The sequence below is a fragment of the Xiphophorus hellerii genome, chromosome 14 (genome assembly GCF_003331165.1).
Source record: "Xiphophorus hellerii strain 12219 chromosome 14, Xiphophorus_hellerii-4.1, whole genome shotgun sequence".
In the NCBI taxonomy this organism is placed as follows: domain Eukaryota; kingdom Metazoa; phylum Chordata; class Actinopteri; order Cyprinodontiformes; family Poeciliidae; genus Xiphophorus; species Xiphophorus hellerii.
In genome coordinates, this window is record NC_045685.1 from 10,500,171 (window position 1) to 10,519,068 (window position 18,898).

Genomic DNA, 18,898 nt, shown 5'->3' on the forward strand with positions numbered 1-18,898 from the left:
CACTATCCCTCTGAATGCTGCACAATCTCAGCTCTTTGTGGTTCGGTTGCAAATCACAGTTTCTTGATCCACCTTCAGAATTCATCAGAGAACTAGATGAAAACCGAGACGCTGTCAGATTTTCTTGCTGTCCTGATCTGACCTTTTTCTCTACTTCTTCGCCTGCGAGACTCTGGCACGCTGCCACCAGATGAATCATTATTCTCCTCAACATTAACAGAGCCTGAGACCTGGGATCCAGATGACGGCAACGCTTTCCGAGAGTGGAGATGTGCTGCAACCTGTCACAGCTGGAAAACAGCCAAGGACTCAGTCACTTTATGACTGTTATTGTAATAGAAGTAAATACAAAAACAGATTTCATGGTCGCTTTATTCAACCTTATGTGTGTCATCCTTTTCCAAAAGTGTGGCAGCGGTGATGCGGCAAGAGCAGAGAAATAAACATCTAGAGAAAAGGTGAACATGCATGAAGCGTTTTAAATTTCTGAATGATTCACTAATTATTTGACACCAAAGTGACGCCAAGCAGACATATTTTGTCTGCACAATTTGTGGAAAATGGAGCAGATACATAAGACCTTCATCACCGTTTCTGGGCTGCATTGACGCGCTCCTGCAGAGCGTCAAAACATAACTGGAATAAACGTATGATGAGCTGAGATTATTTGGTAAGCCTAAAGCTAAAAAAAATCAGCATTGCTGGAGGATATTTCGAATCTATTGTTGATTATTTTCATTTGATATTCTTTAAATGATCCAAATATTTGACAAGCAATGACAGATGTCATTGTGCACATGCCTCCTGCTCGACCACAGTGACCGCAGACATCACTGCTGCTTACATTCAACGCGTTAAATATTACAACAAACACAGATCTAGTAAAGACAGATCTACCAACCTGGGTCAGGTTTATTAAGCTGCATCGCAGCAGGTAAGTCATTACTGAGCACATCCTCCTCCCGGTATTTTACAAGTTCTAATAATCTGCATATACTTTGCAAATTCATAAATGTTTTGCCATTCTCCTCATTTTGCTACTCAATCCTATTTGTACGTTATTTATAGATCAGGTTTGGTTAGAGTTTTGTTTTGCAGTAATGCTTCTTAAAATTAGCTGACACTGATACATGAAATAGGTATATTTTTTGAGTTAGTTATGAGGAAAATGATTTCATGTTAAGCATTCAGGTTCAGATTGTGATGTTTTGACCCAACTCTGTTCATGTACTCTGGGGTTTGCTCTTGTCTCTGCAGGTGAGTTTATATTTTACGAGCTATGAATTAATGCAGCCTCAAACTCAAGACAAACCGCCGAGAAGACAATTTTTGTGTTTCTATCAAATGTTGTTTATTATAAAATATGTTAACATCTGTGGCATCATATAGAAGTGAATTTGAATAGATTAAAAAAACAAAAAAACATACATATTTAAATACTTCAAATGATACAAATAAATGCTGTGACAATCAACAACCATAGTTCACAAATTACATCCATGAATTTAAATTATCGACTAATTAAATTATATCACATTAAAATACATCACACAAAGGAATTGACAGATTTGAAAGTCAAGTTGTGCTAAAACTTTATGACAACTAAAACTTGTCTTTTCACTGTTTCAGGTCTTTGCTGAGTTGATAATCTGAATGTGGTGCATTTAAAACAAATTACAGAGATGTTGCTGCTGCTGATGTTGTTGTTTCTGCTACTGGTGTTGCTGCGTTTGATGTTGCTGCTGCTGCTACTGGTGTTGATGTTGCTGCTGATGTTATGATTGCTGCAGTAGTTGTGGTTGCTGCAGTAGTTGTGGTTGCTGCAGAAGTTGCTTTTGTGTTGACGCTGCTCGTCTGCTCAGCCTTTGTCTGCCTGCGAAGGAAACAGATCAGAGTCAATCACTTTGAATTCATTCAAGTGTTTTTACAAAATATTAAACTGATTTAACAGATCAGAGATTTTACATTTAGTTAAAACTGCTGTTTATCTCAGATATGTCTGTTTGTGCACACTGATGTTTATGCCTGTCTAATGTTCAGAGCATCATAGAGGCGCTACATTTATATAAAAATAATCCCACTTACATTTCTTTTGCTTTCAGGATTCTGATGATGTCTTGAGCCTGACGTCCCGCTGGGTCAAGACAGAGCTGGGTTTTATTTTTCAGGATGACAATGCAAGAGATGGAAAAAACATTTAAATAAAACAAATTCAATCAACGCTCAGAGGTCATTCTAATCACTATTTGCTCTTGAAGATACTTACATCACTTCCTGTAGGCTGCAGGATGGACCAGGTTTATACACTGTCGCATCAGCGATGAAACGGGTCCTTACTGCAGAAATCGTTTTTATACACTTACACCTCATAATACCTGGAGAACAAATGACAGCATAAATTAAGATGTGGTTTTAATCAGGAATATTTTTAATCACAGGTTTCATGACTGTAGAATATTTTTGCACACTTACTGGCTGAGGAGCAGATGGTGATGCAGGCCAGAAGAACGATGCACCGGATCCCAGAGTTCATCCTTACTTCAGGTTGTGAAGATCAGTCGTTTCTCCTGCAGTGATTTTCTCCTCTTTGACGTGAAGCGTTCTTCACTCCTGAGTCTGTCTGACTGTGCAGCATCATCAGCTTCTCCTTTTATACGCTCACAGTGAGGTGAAAACCTGCCAGGTGAGTCTTCTTAGGAAGTGAACCCAAAAAAAACTTTCACTGCCCCCGTGTCGTTTTCCTCTGAATCCGGAGGAGCAGACTTCCAACACGTCACAAAACAATCCGGTCGTGTTGAAACTCGGCCGCCTTCGAGGCATTTTCTCTGTGGGTGTTGAAAGCCAACAGAGCCTCATCTGCAGGTTAGAGAAGACAGATAACTCTCTAAACCTTCATAGTGGTGGTCGGAAATATGTTTATTGGCACTGATTCAGTTGTAAAGAACATTAATCAACGGTTTCCTGTTTGTTTGAGAAAGTCGAGGCATTTTTCGAAAACTATCCTTAGCATGTATTTGACTAGGCAGATATAGGAAGAGGTGGAAACATAATTTGTCAATTGAAATTGTGTTAAGAATTGGAAAATTATGAACAAACAACATTGAATATTAGTTAAATATAATGGAGGTTGACTTTCCAGCCAGACAACAACCCTCAACATGCAGCCAGAGATACAATGGGAAGGTTTAGATCAAAGTGTTAGAATGGTCCAGTCAAAGTCCAGCCCTGAATTCAATTTAGACTCAATCAATCAAGTTTATTTATATAGCACATTTCAGCAACAAAGTATTGTATAAAACGCTTTAGATTATAAAAACACAAAGTCATAGAAAACACCACACAGCCAACAACTGAGAAAACCACTAAACGTTACATTATTGCATCATTCCACATCAACATGCTGGTCATGTTTCATTTATTATGGTTCTGAAGCAATTCTTTTAAAGACTTTCAATCAGGGGTCTCAAACTCCAGTCCTCGAGGGCCACAGTCCTGCAACTTATAGATGTGCCTCTGCTGCACCACCTGAATAGAATAATTAGGTCATTAGCAAGGCTGGGAGAACTGATCTACACAAGCAGGAGGTAATTAAGACATTTCATTCCAGTGTTTTGTACCTGTGGCACATCTAAAAACTGTATGTCTGTGGCCCTCGAGGACTGGAGTTTGAGACCCCTGCTTTAAATGGATGTTAATTGCAGCTCAGATGTGCTGGACACAAAAATACACAAACTGTCTCTGCTTTTAATGTTTAGTTTTCTTTTCACTTTACAGTTTAAAGTTAGTTTGTGTTGTTTTGTCACACAAATCCCAAATCGTAGGAACATCTAGAGATCAAGAAAAGCAGTCTCAGCTTCAATCTTTGTTTTCCATTCTAGTTCATCGTCACTACAGAAGCGATCGTATGTTATACTTCCCTACATCTTCTGATGAGTAAATAGTTCTTCTTTTTTTGACATTTTGCCTGCAGCAGTTCACACACACAATGCTGCCACCTCTTGGCTCACTATCCCTCTGAATGCTGCACAATCTCAGCTCTTCGTGGTTCGGTTGCAAATCACAGTTTCCTGATCCACCTTCAGAATTCATCAGAGAACTAGATGAAAACCGAGACGCTGTCAGATTTTCTTGCTGTCCTGATCTGACCTTTTTCTCTACTTCTTCGCCTGTGAGACTCTGGCACGCTGCCACCAGATGAATCATTATTCTCCTCAACGTTAACAGAGCCTGAGACCTGGGATCCAGATGACGGCAACGCTTTCCGAGAGTGGAGATGTGCTGCAACCTGTCACAGCTGGAAAACAGCCAAGGACTCAGTCACTTTATGACTGTTATTGTAATAGAAGTAAATACAAAAACAGATTTCATGGTCGCTTTATTCAACCTTATGTGTGTCATCCTTTTCTAAAAGTGTGGCAACAGTAATGTGGCAAGAGCAGAGATTTATTTATTTATTTATTTATTTTTACAGCAAGAGCAGCGAGAGATCCGATGAAGATCCATGAGGGATTCCAAAATATCTTAATCAGGTACTAAGTAGTAGACACCCAGGTACTAGTGTGTGTGTGTGGGGTGTGTGTGTGTTTTGGAAAGGAAGAGGATTCACCCCATTATTCTAAAACAGACCACCCACTGGCTGCATTACCTTGCTATGCGCTCCAACTGTTGAAAAACAAACGGTGTTGCAGTTGGACTAAGGGTCAAACATGAACATTTGGGAAATATATTCAGTTTGACATCAGTCAAAATTTGACACATTTTCTAGTAATTTCACTGCAGAGGCCCGATAATGACGTTCTGACCGTCGAACCCTTCAGAGGAACTGGTTTGAGGTTCAGTTCACACAGAACTGTGAGAACTGAACCTCATGTCCTTTTGTAAACATTAAACACCCCCTGCACTATAGCTGCTGCGGTTCTGTCGTTCTCCTCAGACAGCCAGGAGGCATTTCTCCAAATGATTCACAAACATCTCCATTTGACCCGGTAAATCCAACTACCACATATCAGCCTGAAACGAAGATACGTGACCTTTAACCTGGCGCTGAACATGTTCCTCCTGAGTGTGAGGGGAAACGGCTTCATGTCATTCACTCTGTTTCACTGCCCTCATTAAAACTGTTACCTACCATCAAAATGACTTTCCTCAATCTGTTCCTCTTAGATTTTGTCTTTTTTCCCTAAACAGTTTTTCAATCAGACACCTGACTAAATACAAAAATATTGTTTTCAAGTAATGTTTTTATTCATTTAAAACGCTGTCCAAAACAATCTAGACCTCGACATGGACAGGATTATTAAAATCACACACGTTTAACAGTTTTTAGAAACACGAATGGTTTGATTAAGATAAAGCTGAAGCAATCAAACAGCTCTGGAAAAAATTAAGAGACGACTTAAAATGATTTTATGTGATTTTATCTGTGATTTGACTCTTTATAGATTTATGTTTGAGTAAAATGAACTTTGCTCTTTTATTCTATGAACTACTGACAACGTGTCTCTGAAATTACAAGCAGAAATTTAGTTTTTATTTGCAGAAAATGAGAAATGGTCAAAATAACAAAAAAGATGCAAATAAAACAAGTTCATATTCATTTAGAAACAACAATACTAATGTTTTAACTCAGGAAGAGTTCAGAAATCAATATTTGGTGGAATAACCACAATGTTTCCAATCTGGTTCAGTGCAGTGGGCTCTTCATTCTTTTCCAGAGCTGTATTTAAGTCCAGACTTTGACTAGACCACTCCGAAGCCTTTCATTTGGTTGTTTTTGAGTTACACAGAAGTAGCTCTGAATCATTGTACGGTCAAGACGCTTATTTGATCAAGACTTACTGGTATATCACAAAAGCTAATGGACCCAGAAAAGGCATCAGAACAATGAGCGTGCAGGTTTTTAAATAAAGTCTTCAGAAAACAACAGATAATTTATCTGAATCCATAATTATCTTGACAAACATACAGAACAGATACAAAAATAGCTTGTTAAAAACAAAAGTGGGTCCAGATCGACTGGCGGCGCCATGAGGGCACGAACTGGTGCAGGTTGAACTGACTTTGTTTATCAGTGTGGAAACTTAACGCTTCTCTGAGTGAAGAGAACAAAGCTGCAGATTCTACTGAGGAACGGAGCCACACCATAAAGGTAATAATGGGGTAATTAAGGTTGCTTCTCCAGGCGCCAGGATAATTAAAACGTTTTGGGCTTGTTTAGCAGCACCAGAGTGGAGGCGAGTGGAAAGCGAAAGTATCGACTGTGGAATATTTGGATGTGAGAGGTTGTAGCTGAGTCACAGCAGGACCAGACATTACAGCTTTGAGCGATTCTCTTTTGAAGTACAATAATAAATGGAGCAATTTCCTCCACCGTCGGTTTTAATAGATACCAGATTAGCCAGTAATGTTTCTGTACAGAGCAACAAAAAAACACAAGTGTTGTGTTTAAACATAGGTATTTATTTAAGTTAAGCAAATTTGTAAATATATATATACTGTATATATATATATATATATATATATATATATATATATATATATATATATATATATATATATATATATATATATATATATATATATCCTTCAAAAATAAATGTACATATCAAACAAAGTATAAATTCACAGATTTGTGTGAAAGTCTCGTTTTGCTGATTAGCCAGTAATTCAGTCCTAACAGAGACTCTCTAATCTGGGGTTAAATAAAATTAATATTTTACTTTTAGCTTCTGGTGCAAACTATGTTTCATACAATAAAACAAACAAAAACATAATAAATATCAGCTTAAGCGTCACTGATTTGTGACAGACGAAGTTGCTGCTGTTGCTGTTGTTGAGAGTTTCTTGTTGTTCCTGTTAAGAAAAACAAACCAAATGTAAACATTTTGAAACCACCACTGTTAATGCATCTAAAAAAAAACTCTCTGAATTTGTTTTACTTATTTAAAACTCTACAATGTAATACATTCAGCGCTGAGGTCATAGCCTAAAATGATGAAATTGTCAATTATCTTCACCAAGAGAATATTTAGGAACTGATTGTTTAGGCCTTTGTTATTGGTAGAAATAACTAAATTCTTTAGATTTGATGACTTGATTCCCGTTGACTGAATCACTTCAGCTGCCACTAAACGTCAATTTGATCTTTTATGTAAAACTTAAGTGAAAGATGTTTTAAAAGAACTACTTTTTCCACTTACATTTCTTTTTCTAGCAGGAGTTTTTTGGTGAAATCTGTCTCCGGGTTGAGACAGAACTTTTTATCATCATTCCGGATGACTCTGCAATAACAGGACAATAAATCAGTCTTTAGTTTTCAGTGCCGTTTCTGATCGTCTTGACAAATTTTTTTCTGCAGGGACTTACATCACTTGGAGTTTCTTGCAAGCCGGACTGGGTTCATGCACCTTCACTTCTTTGATTAATTTGTGCCTTATTGCAGGGATCGTGTTTATACACTGGCATCTCATAATAACTGGGGAGAAATTATTACAGCGTAAGTAAAGAAGGCAGTTTATACACAATGAAACAACAAAAGAAAATCTTTCGACAGCACACTTACTTCTCGCTGAGGAGCAGAGGAAGACGCAGGCCAGAAGAACGACGAGCTGGACAGCAGACTTCATGTTTGTCTCAGATAATAAAAACGAGTGAAGCTGATCTCTCCTCTCCAGACTGAAGGATTTCTCCTCTCTGTGAGTTTTGCTGTCTGACTCTGGAACGCCATGAGCTTCACCTTTTATACACTCACAGTTGCAAAAATATGTCTTCCAAGGAACTTAAAAAAAACAAACCAACAGTTTTTCTTGCTCGTCCGCCCCCTCTAATTTATCTGTCCAGTTTCTTCTGAAACAGGAAGAGCTCCCTTTTCCTTTTATGGACTTTCTGCGCTGAGAGGAATCCCTGCTTCATAGTGAAACAAGCTGAGTGATGTCAGACTGCACCCGGCATTTATGCTGCTGCAGAAACGCTGTGGCGCAGGAACCAATGTTTAATTAAGTCTGACAAGTCAGTAACTCCTCACTGATATGGATTCACTTTAGAGTTTTACAGTCTGTCAGATATCATGCATAGTTATTGTATTCCACATTACTTAAGTACAGATATGTTGTTTTTTTTTTAAAGCTATGGTTGTCTATTCAGTTTCCTCCAACAACTGAAATCATAATTTGTATTTTTTTTTCCTGACCTTTCTCTGTAAACCCAATAATTTGAAGCATCACTTCACTGCTTTGGACTCCAAATGAATGTATTTTACTGGTCCTGATGGCTCAGGTGAGTTTTTTTAACTGGACAAATAAAACCTCTGATATTAAAAATAAAATACAGAAATATTCATCCTTCTCCACTAATCGCCATTTTTTTATTATTTGGTTTGCTGCAGTCTCTGATGTCGAGTTCATTTGCTTTTTGTTTACGTAGAAAGTTCTCCTAAACAGTGACGGTTTTCTTAACTGTTGTCCTGGAAAGGTTCACTGGGGTAATTTCTGTCATTACCTTTGAAATATTTTAAATTTCTCACACACCAGGCTGGTGCCTCTGAGTCTGTCTCTGTCTTTAAAGCTCCTGCCTCCTGCAGATGTACTTCCATTTCGAATGTGCGCAAAACTTTGTGAATATTCCGCTGATGACGAAAAAATAGCATCGTTTTTGCAATTGTGGTGTTTCAAGTAAATAAGAAACACAATCAAAATCACAGGTGACTACGCTCGTTCACGCGGTGAACCATTAGTAAACAAGCCGCACCATGATTCTCCAACGACTTCCTGTCGTCTTCTTCTTCGTGGTTTCCGTCAGTGTCAACACCGGCTTGTTGATCGCTTGACTCGTGTGATGCAAAAAAAGTGTCTCCGTTGCAGTTTTGCGAGACAAATTAAAAAAAAACAAACACCTCATCCTAGAATCAAAACTTTTTTATCTAAACTGGTGTGTTTCCAATAAGTAAATTTAGTCTCTAAATAAATTTCTAAATGCCCAGTCGACTGAGGCAGTCACTCTGAGCATGAGATTTATTCCCGTTTAAAGGAAGTCATTCCTCTCCACTGTCTCCACATGCTTGCTGAGGACGAGGAATTGGGAAGAGCAATGAGTCGGTGAAATCATTTCAGTTTCTTTCGATCGATGATTTTAATTAACAGGCACCGAATGGCTGAATTTCTCTAAATGTATTAGAACTTGTGCTATGTTGGGCTGCAGGTAAATAAATATGAATCTGACCACATGGCTGTGTTTTAATGGGAGCGGCTGGTTTAAATGAAGTGGATTTGAACTGAATAAGATTCTCTACACTGTAATTGTTCATATAAATTGTGTTGGAAGGTGAATTGAAATGACATTTGTTGATAAATGGGGTAAAGTAGATTAATTGTATGTGAATTGTGTCATACGTCGAAGCGTGTTCAGTGGTTTTGATTAATCTGAAATAGTAAAGAGGAAGACAGGAACAGATTTTAAAAAAAGATCTGTTTCTGCCACTTCCTTCTCAGACTTTTTTAAAAATATTGTTTATTTTCTTTTAACTCTTCTTCCAGTTTCTTTTTAAAGTCTATTTGGCCGTGAACACAACAGTCTGACCTGAGTCACATAAAATAAGTCAACATTTTACTATAATTGTTGTTTTTTTGTGTTTTTTTTTCTTGGGATTTGCTTGCAGGTTCATCTGTGGGCTTCGGGTAAGTAGTTTTTTTTTTTTCATAGTTCCAGCTCAACGTTCTGCACTGACTCAACAATATCAACGACTGAGATAAGACTCTCCCGTTGAGATAAAACGACCTAAAGTGAAATCCATCAGCTCTGAGTGGGAGTGTGTCGAAATGCAGCTGGGAAGCATCCAAGTCCTCGTGTGAAGCACGTTGGACCTGCTGACAGGTTCACAGAGAGAAGGCCAGAATGTTGGTCTCTTTTCTCTAATGATGGTGAACATAAAACACCAAACTCTTTAAAAAGAAAAATAAAACTCAGCATAAAATCTCTTGGCATGACAGCGGCTGGGAGAGAATCTAACCAATAATACGCAGTCGGCTATCCCTATGTTTGGTTCATTGTTGAGTGAGTGAGTTTCAGAGCAGTGAAGGAAGCTGCTGTCGTTTGACAATTTCAATTAATTTAGAAGCCAATTTAAAAAATCATTACCTTATCCAGAGCAATTAAAAGTGCTTTATGTGTGTAAACACGGAGGATTAAAGGACGGTCGCAGTAGTGGGATGAACATACTGAACCAGGTGTTTTATGTCTCCCTTCATCCTCATCTCTTCTCCACTTACTCCTCTCGCCTCCCTTCTCAGTAGCCACCAAGCAACTTAAATTCATATTTACTTGAATTTAAGTCAAGTAAATTTATGTAGATCCATGCCACGTTTTTCAGATTTAAATAATTATTTTTTTAAAACTGCGTTTCATTGATTGTTATCAGTACTCGGATGCTTCCCAGCTGTGTTGCGACACACTCACCCCCCCACAGGGAGCTGCTGAGTTTTCCGCCACGTTATGTTGTGACGACGGAGGAAGATTCTTATCTCAGGCTGTGATGTTGGTGAGACTGAGGCGGACGTTGTGCTGGAAGCCTGCCAGCATTCCTGCTTTCCAATGTGAAACTTGAACCCACGGATGAAACCGGAAACCGTTTCTAAGAGTTTGTAAATGGCATAATTTGGTGATTAGATGAAGCTGCAGTTTCTTTTCTGTACCACGTCTTGACATTATTTGATTTGATTATTTTGTGCTGTGATTTTTGACTCATTTTGCATGTTTAATAATCAGCCAGATAAAGCTGTTCTCTTATCGTCTCACTCCTGTCTCAATAATCAGTTTTATAGTTTAACAGAATCATTAAAAACAAAAATAAACGGCATATTTTATTGTTTTATTGCTCTGAAAAGCACTGTATACCTGTTAGCTTGTCAGCTGCAGTTTAAAGAAGCGTTATCTTAATAATAGGTACGACTCATATTTCCAGACAGCCAAATTAGTGTTTTCTGAAAGTGTGAGAAATCTCACCACGCTCCCATAAAACCTCCTGGGTTGGGCAACAGCGTCTGATTTATCAGGGCCTCAATCAGTGACTTTAATGTCGGTTATCTGTATTTGAAAGTAATTATCCCTTTATTACATCTTTTCGCTCCCAGGATCACAGCTTGCAACAAATGTAATGGTCAGCTCTTTTAGTTCTCCTTTTGTGTTGACTTCTTTGGAAAGAAGAAACTGTGATTCCTCAAAATAAAAAAAGAAGAGTCGTTAATTAAAAAGGTCTTAAATGGCATTCTTGCACTTGATTCCATAAAATGTGAAGCTCTGAAGAAAAACGTGTTTAACTCTGTTATGCAGGCATGAAGCCTAGAAAAGGGATTTTTTTTACTCCATTACTTTTGCTGCTTTCAGCATTTCAGCTTCTTTAAGATGACTTGAGGTCTTTTGGTCTTCCTTTCCTCCTGACTATGATTGAATCAGATGGTTGAGTCTCTAATATAACAACTCTCTCCTACATTAACAAACAGGATTGCATTTTTCTAACTCGTATGTGTATTTACGTTACTCAGTCTAAATACTTTAAGATGGAAATAACTATATATTTTTTTAAGTAAACGTTTGACATTCAGTCCAAAGCTCACAAACGACTGTGTGACCTCAAATTTATCACCGTGTGTTTAGCAAAGAATACTGTAAAAAAAAAGAAACAAAACACATCAGATTAAGTTGTAGGTTAAACTTTCCATATTTCAAACAGCATCTCATTCATTTTATGGCGGAAGTGGGACAGTCAGGTATTTAAAAAAAATACAGCCCCACCACCAAGACGACATATTACAGCTTAATATGTCGTTAATACAACTGAATTACATAAATAATAATGGCTGTTTCATAAGAATCAAAATCACAGCGAAACATAGAGGATAACTGTCTTTATTATGATTTCAGGCTTAAAAACAAAAATATGAGGTTAAATCTTGACAGACACAAGTTTCACATTTATGTTTAATTGTGCAGAAAGAGCATAAGGTTTTAATTTTTTTTTTGTTAATTTGATCATATTAGACAACAAGTATTGATTGTAAAGGTTAATTTAATACATCTCTTCCTTCAAATCTTTAAAGCTTGGAGCATCAGAAATTTAAGACCAGCACTTTTCACAGGATTCCAACTAAGCAAACTGAAGGCTGTTACTCTTTGACATTTTGGCACAAACGAGGAACTGAGCAATCCAGCCGTTGTGAAATAATCTCCGCTGATGATGACACTCTGGAGCAGTTCCTGGCAGAGTTGTGGGAACCTGAGCTCATCCGGGGTGGGAGCCTCATGTCCTAGTTGCCAGTGGGATCCTGTGAAGCAAGCAGGAGGGGACGATGAGAAAAAGAGTCATTTCTGAGTGAAAATAATGTGATAACTCAGTAGAAAAAAACAAAAAACAAAAAATCAACTGATTCTTGTTTAGATTCCAAGTTTAATTCTCTCTGACAATGATTTTTCTTGTCCTTCTGTACTCTACCCTGTTCAAAGAGTTTGAAAAGCAAACATGAGTGAAGTCTCCCTCCTCCATCTTGTTCAAATCTGACAAAATTGGTGTCAAACGTTTGTGCTCCGTTTGACAACGTTGTTACACCAAAGTAACAACGTTCATCCGTGTCATTGTCATTTTAAAGGTAGCAATAAAGAAGTTTCCAGATGTAACCAGAGGTCATCAGCAACATCTTCAGAGCACGAGCAGCACAAACAAAACCTTTTGCTGCACAACAGAACAATCCAGCGATCCAGAGAGAAAACAAACATGGAAATCCTGCGCGCTGCGTTTCTGCTTTGCACATTTGCAATACCGTTTTGAACTTCAGGAGCAGCTTGGCCAATATAAGTTTCTCAATATGATATTTGGACTCCGGCCATCGGTTGAGACATCGTGGGCCTGTGATCGTCGACTCGTCTACGCACAAACTTTTTCCAGTTGCTGATAGATTGGTGGCTCAGGACATTAAAGATAGCAGGAACTATTCACTGATGCTACATAGAATGTGATAAATGTGCAGCATTTGAGCTGCAATTAGATCATTTTAATGCGCAACATCAAAAGCTATGTTTTTGTACATGGAAGATTCATGTATTTTATAAATGCATGATGTTTGTCTCCTATGTGTCTGTTTCATGCCATATTTATTATGCTTTCATAAACTTTTAGTTGGAGAATCAGGTACGATTTCAGTACAATCAATACATGCAGTGGTAGCGTTAGCAACACTGCATGGCTTATTTTTCACCATGACGCCCAGAAACGTTGTGAAGTCTAGAAGAAAACGAGGTAAAATGTTTCCTGCAGTTGGTTAGGATCGAGGTCGGTCTGTATTCACACCTGAAGCGAAATGCACCGGAGTTTGATTGGGAGTGGACCGAGATCACCTGAGAAAGCGGGTCAGAGAAAGAAGATGAAGACATGCAGGAAATGGTTTGGGAATCAAACCTCATCAGAGCCTGAATCAGTATCTTTAAAGTAATTCATTGATATTTGAAAATAACAGTTCACATAATTTCTCTCCCGAAAGCACAGCTTATTTAAAGGTCATCTCCTTTAGTTCTCTTTTTTGTGTGGACTTCTTCAGAAAGCAGAACTGTGGTTCCTCAAGAAAAATGAGTCTTAAAAACAGAGTTCTCTGTGATTCTTGCACTTGATCCCAGACAGCGAGAAGCTCATTTTAACAGGAATAAAAACATGTTTTATCCATGTATGAAGGGGAGAAAAGGGATTCTCCAGAACCTCTGGGGTTCTTTTCTGTCCTATTTAGATGTTGTTTACCTCAACCCAGAGCTGCTCAGGTGAAGCTCTGTTCAAAATGCCTGATTTAAAAACCAAAGTGAGCTCAGTGGGCAGTTCCCTATTAGTGATCCTCTGGTTAGGATGATCAATAATCATCAATTTAGTTTTTATTCCTCCACTCCTCTGCTCATCATCTTTGGTAGGACAATTTCTGGGCTGCAGGAAGAAGCCAGAGTGAGAACCAACACCATGCACGGCAAGAACATGCAAACTCCATGCAGACAGCGCCGTGCTGTCACATGTGTAACTTTGCATATACCCTGTGCAATTCAACAGGAAAAGATTCATTTTTGAGAAAATGTTAAAGTTGCATGTTTAGTGGCATGGACAGAGAATAACCTGTCATCTGATGGCTGGGATTTTAAAGTTAACTGTGAATGGTCACGCCGTCATTAAGATCCTAAGAGCAGAACAGTTCAGTGTGTGCTCCCCCAGTTTTGTAGCCGTGGAACAGAAACTAGTCTGTCAACGGCAGCTAGTCGTTTCATCATCTGAGATGTCCGTGAAAAGCATCCAGAATCTCTCCAGCTTTAATCAGCCTGGATGTGTATTATTCTGAACGGTGCTTCAGGACCTTTCATGATTATCTCTTGTAAATCTGTGCTCTTCAGTCTGGTTTCTCTCTTTTTCTATTTCAACACCCACTGCGTTTGTAGAAGTGTAAACAAGTGTTAAGATGAACTGACCCAATAAAGTCAAATCAATGACTCTGTGTGTGTTGGCAAGCCAATGAGACAGAGTAGAAGCTGTAAGTTGTCACTTTTTGCTGCTTTGAGCTTGAACAGCAGCCATTAATGTAACGGAAAATACAACAAATATAACTAAGATGACATGTTTAATGCAATTGATTTAATTACAACACAATCACATTAAAGAAAGGTTAACTTTCTTTAATATGATTTCAGTCTTAAAAGTAAAAGAATGGGAGCAAAATGTGACAGATGCATGAAATTTAACAGTACATAAAGAAGAATGGGTTTCAACATATTGTTTGTTCATTGGATTATACTAAATGAACATGAATAAGTCTGCCAACTACCTTTGGCCAATTCTATGATATTACATCATTTTTGTCACAAATGAGGGATTGGACAATCCTGGTAGAGTTGGCAGTGGGTTCTTGTGAAGAAAGTCAAGGGGACAATTAGAAAAAGCTGCTGCAGCTGCGAGTTGACTTTGTAATTTCATGTTAAGCTTGAATGAAAAACATGTTAAAATAATTACTTTTCCACTTACACTGCTATGTCTCGCAAGAGTCTTTTGGTGAAATCTGACTCCGGGTCAAGACAGAACTCGCTATTATTCTTCATGACGACTCTGCAATAAAAGAATGATAAATAGTCAGAGCTCTTCAGTTTCGTTTTTGATCGTTTTGACAAATTGTTTCTGCAGATACCTACACCACTTCGAACTTGTGGCAGGCAGGATGAGGTTCGTACACATTTACACCAGTGATGAGAGAGCGCCTTACTGCTGGTATTGTTCTTATGCAACGGCAGCGCATAAAACCTGGGAGTACAGTGTAAGAAAGGCCATTTATTGTCTAAATTGACTATCTGACTAAATACCAAAAATATTTAGTCATTGTTACACTGCAAAAACCAACCGTCTCTAATTTATGGTAAAATATCGGCAGCTGTGTGTTGCCAGAATTTTACCTTATAAATACAAACTTTCACAAGGTGAAATTCTGGCAACCACAGCTGCCAATATTTTACAATAAATTGTTTTGTTTTTTTTACAGTGCAATGTTTTTTTTTAAAATATATTATTAATTATTGAATTTAGAAAATCTTTGCACAGTACACTTACTCTTTGAGGTGCAAATGGCGATGCAGGCCAGAAGAAGGATGCCCTGGACTGCAGCCTTCATGTTTGTCTCAGACGGAACAAAAATAAAGTTTTTTGCAGTGATTCTCTCCTCGTCGGTGTGGAAGCGATCTGACTGCTGCACAAAAAGGATTCTGCTCTCTTCTGAACCAGTTGGAGCATCCCACATCCTTTTATGGACTTCCTGCGCTGAAGGGGAAAACTCCTTCACAGTGGAGAACGGCGAAGCCTTTCGGTTTGACAGTCATCACTGATGAAGCACAAAAGCAAGTGATAAAAGTGCTGTTTATTTAAAACAGATGACAAACATTTGATAAATAAAAAGACGTGGAATCTGAAATGGTTTAGATTCATTGAGTTGCTCTTCTTTGTGCTAACCGTCACCCCCCATTTATAAATATTTAAAATGAACTGCATTTCATTATTTCGTAAAACTTAAACAAGTGGAATGCACAGAACTGGAGATTTGGTTGGATTTTTTTCAATAAATGAATTAGTAAAAGCTAGGATATTCAATGCTTGAACATATAAATTATTGAACAATATATCAGTCAGATGCCCAAATAGCAGAGTTTATCTACAAGTCCTCTCTGCTTTGTATCGGTGTCACTTTTTTAAAGTTGCTCAGCTTTACAGTGAAGAACGGTGAAGCTTTTTGGTTTGACAGACAGCCATCACTGATGAGACAAAATGAGGTTTTGTACCAACAAACCACGGTGTGTTTGCCGCTTTGCAGCTGAAAACTTAGGTTTTTCTATCACCTGCTCATAGTTTACTGTAAATAAATGCGGTTTTGTGATTCCAAGGTGGCTATTTGTTTTGATCAGGACCCTTGAGTTTCTCGTGCATCAATAAGAGGCATCAAAACTTTAACATAAAGTCTTCAGAAAACAACATAAAGCTAAATAAAGATGACATTTGTTCTGTTGGCATCATTAATCTTTACAAACATAAAATTGGGCTGAGCTACAGTGGCAATGCCAATGTTGGTATAAAGTGGAGAACAGACTCAGATTTACTATGAAGTCCTTTGTAGTTACCAATAGAAAGTATAAAGTAAAAGCAGAATGCAACGGTGTTTATTTGCGTTTGTATTTATTGTAATGTAACCATCAACAGCATGTGGTTTTTATGTACAGTGCAATAAGAGATAAAAATACACACACATATTTGAATTAAACAAAATTATGAAAAAAAAAACATCTTCCCAAAGGGAATAAAGCAAAGCTTTTCTTGGACACGGCATTAAGTTTCACTGATTAAACATTAAAGTACAAACTGACAGATATCTTGGAAGGTCACAGTTTGCTGATTAACAAGCCTGTCGTTGCCTGAAATAAATATTTTAGTTTTAGCTGCTGGTGCAAATGTTTGTAGACTTGAATAAAATCAAACCAACGCAAACAGACTGAATAGCAGCTTCAGTGTCACTGCCGTCTGACAGAAGTTGATGTTGCTGCTGATTTTGTAGTGGCTGCAGTTGTTGTTGTTGTTGTTGTTGTTGTTTTCGTTGTTGTTGTTTTTGTTGAGTGTTTCTCTGTAGATGCTGTCCTCTGCCTGTAAAGAAGATAAAGCACTGGTGAATATTTTTAAACCATTGCTGTTCATGTTTCTTTAAAAATGGTCTGAATTAGGTTTTTACTCTAGAAAGGAAATTCTGTAGCAGCAAAAAATAAAAAAATCATGTGATTCCTGTTTACTGATGCTTTACAGTTACTGCAGCTGCCACTAAATACCAATATAAACTTTTATGTAAAAGTTGAAAAAAACCAAACATTTTCAAAGGACTACTTTTTCCACTTACGGGAAAAACTCCCTCAGGAGTCTTTTGGTGAAATCTGACTCCGGATCAAGACAGCGCTGATTGTTGTCTTTCATGATGGCTCTGCAATAACAGAATCATAAATTAGTTCTCAGCCTTCAGTGTCGTTTCCACAATTTTTTTCCTCAGGTACTTACATCACTTCTTGCTTGCTGCAAATCGGATTCGGTTCATCCACCTTCACATCAGCGATGAGATGGCGCCTCACTGCTGGGACTGTCCTTATACAACGGCATTTCGTAATAGCTGGGGAGAAATTATTGCAGCGTAAGATAGGAAGATCGTTCATACCCAATAAAACAAAAACATCTTTATACAGCACACTTACGATTTCCCGACGTGCAGAGGAAGACGCAGGCCAGAAGAACGACGAGCTGGACAGCAAACTTCATGTTTGTCTCAGATAATAAAAATGAGTGAAGCTGATCTCTCCTCTCCAGACTGAAGGATTTCTCCTCTCTGTGAGTTTTGCTGTCTGACTCTGGAACGCCATGAGCTTCACCTTTTATACACTCGCAGTTGCAAAAATATGTCTTCCTAGGAACTTAGGAAAAAAAACTACTTTCTGCTTTTTCACTTTCGCTACTTTGTAATCCTGAATTCTTCTGTAGTATGAGGAAACCACCACTTCCTTTAATTTGCTTCCGATGCTGAAGGGAATGACTCCTTCACTGTGAACTCAGGGAAGGAGTCACTGAGTAAACCGGCACGCTTGAGGAATGCCGGTATGGGAAACTCCGGCCTGTGTGCAGCCGGACTTGCTGCTGCTAAACGTCTGATAAGTCAGTAAATCCTCACAGTGGAGGTTTAAAACGTTTTATTGTTGTATTTTACAGTCTTTCAGAAATCAGGGACATGCATGACATGGTTACAGAAAATCTTCAAGAAGGTTTGTCATCATTCTTTGGTATAACAGGCAATCTGGATTTTGGCGACAAAAAAGAGGTGATGAAAGTAAAAAATATGTTAAACATTGGATAAATCTAAATGGGAAGAAACACATTATCTTAACTAGTTCAGATTTATTAAGTTCTTATTCATTAAATTCCAAACTTAAACTACAACGTCTCTTTAAATTTAACTTAAGGACATTTTTACTTTATCTGGATAAATGTTCTTTTAAGAGCTTGGTATGAAGTTTAACCTGCACTTTAGAAAATTACCGTACTTAACTTTCCGGGTGTTTTATTACCACTGCCTGATTTACGTTTTGGCACCAACCCCCTAATTAGTCATCCACTTCATACCATTTTTTAGGTAAACTAGTGAGAATCAGGTCACCAGTTCATCAACGAGGCTCAGAAGGAAACTAGAAAGTGTGCATTCCTGCCAAAATGTAAGAGTGAATGCTTAATGCTTTTCTTGAAGATGCCAAAACGTTTGAAATCAACTGCTGAAGACTTGCAGAAATGCAAGAAATAGGCAGACGCACCAGAACCAATTATAATCCT

General features: G+C 38.1%; 4 protein-coding genes across 5 annotated transcripts; all 4 read right to left on the reverse strand.

Moving 5' to 3' along the window:
- Positions 1 to 1,575: 1,575 nt before the first annotated feature.
- Positions 1,576 to 2,671, reverse strand: LOC116732162 (interleukin-8-like). 2 transcript variants are annotated; one of them, XR_004341718.1, is made up of 4 exons: positions 2,473 to 2,667; positions 2,267 to 2,375; positions 2,086 to 2,150; positions 1,576 to 1,873 (listed from the first exon to the last, which is right to left on the reverse strand). XR_004341718.1 is itself a non-coding variant. In XM_032582153.1 (4 exons), exons 1-4 carry the CDS (start codon positions 2,531 to 2,533, stop codon positions 1,675 to 1,677), a joined length of 459 nt encoding a protein of 152 aa, XP_032438044.1. In that variant the 5' UTR covers positions 2,534 to 2,671; the 3' UTR covers positions 1,576 to 1,674. The 2 variants fall into 2 exon arrangements, 1 of the variants encoding a protein (XP_032438044.1); XM_032582153.1 differs by having other exon boundaries at positions 2,086 to 2,175; positions 2,473 to 2,671.
- A 3,914-nt stretch (positions 2,672 to 6,585) lies between these two features.
- LOC116732208 (growth-regulated protein homolog gamma-like) lies at positions 6,586 to 7,908 on the reverse strand. The gene is made up of 4 exons (XM_032582243.1): positions 7,562 to 7,908; positions 7,366 to 7,474; positions 7,200 to 7,280; positions 6,586 to 6,852 (listed from the first exon to the last, which is right to left on the reverse strand). Exons 1-4 carry the CDS (start codon positions 7,623 to 7,625, stop codon positions 6,792 to 6,794), a joined length of 315 nt encoding a protein of 104 aa, XP_032438134.1. The 5' UTR covers positions 7,626 to 7,908; the 3' UTR covers positions 6,586 to 6,791.
- A 3,974-nt stretch (positions 7,909 to 11,882) lies between these two features.
- LOC116733481 (growth-regulated alpha protein-like) lies at positions 11,883 to 15,765 on the reverse strand. The gene is made up of 4 exons (XM_032584333.1): positions 15,608 to 15,765; positions 15,196 to 15,304; positions 15,032 to 15,112; positions 11,883 to 12,314 (listed from the first exon to the last, which is right to left on the reverse strand). Exons 1-4 carry the CDS (start codon positions 15,666 to 15,668, stop codon positions 12,290 to 12,292), a joined length of 276 nt encoding a protein of 91 aa, XP_032440224.1. The 5' UTR covers positions 15,669 to 15,765; the 3' UTR covers positions 11,883 to 12,289.
- A 923-nt stretch (positions 15,766 to 16,688) lies between these two features.
- LOC116732157 (growth-regulated alpha protein-like) lies at positions 16,689 to 17,988 on the reverse strand. The gene is made up of 4 exons (XM_032582147.1): positions 17,776 to 17,988; positions 17,585 to 17,693; positions 17,430 to 17,510; positions 16,689 to 17,182 (listed from the first exon to the last, which is right to left on the reverse strand). The coding sequence occupies exons 1-4, from the start codon at positions 17,837 to 17,839 to the stop codon at positions 17,053 to 17,055; spliced, it is 384 nt and encodes a 127-aa protein (XP_032438038.1). The 5' UTR covers positions 17,840 to 17,988; the 3' UTR covers positions 16,689 to 17,052.
- Between the last annotated feature and the right edge of the window lie 910 nt (positions 17,989 to 18,898).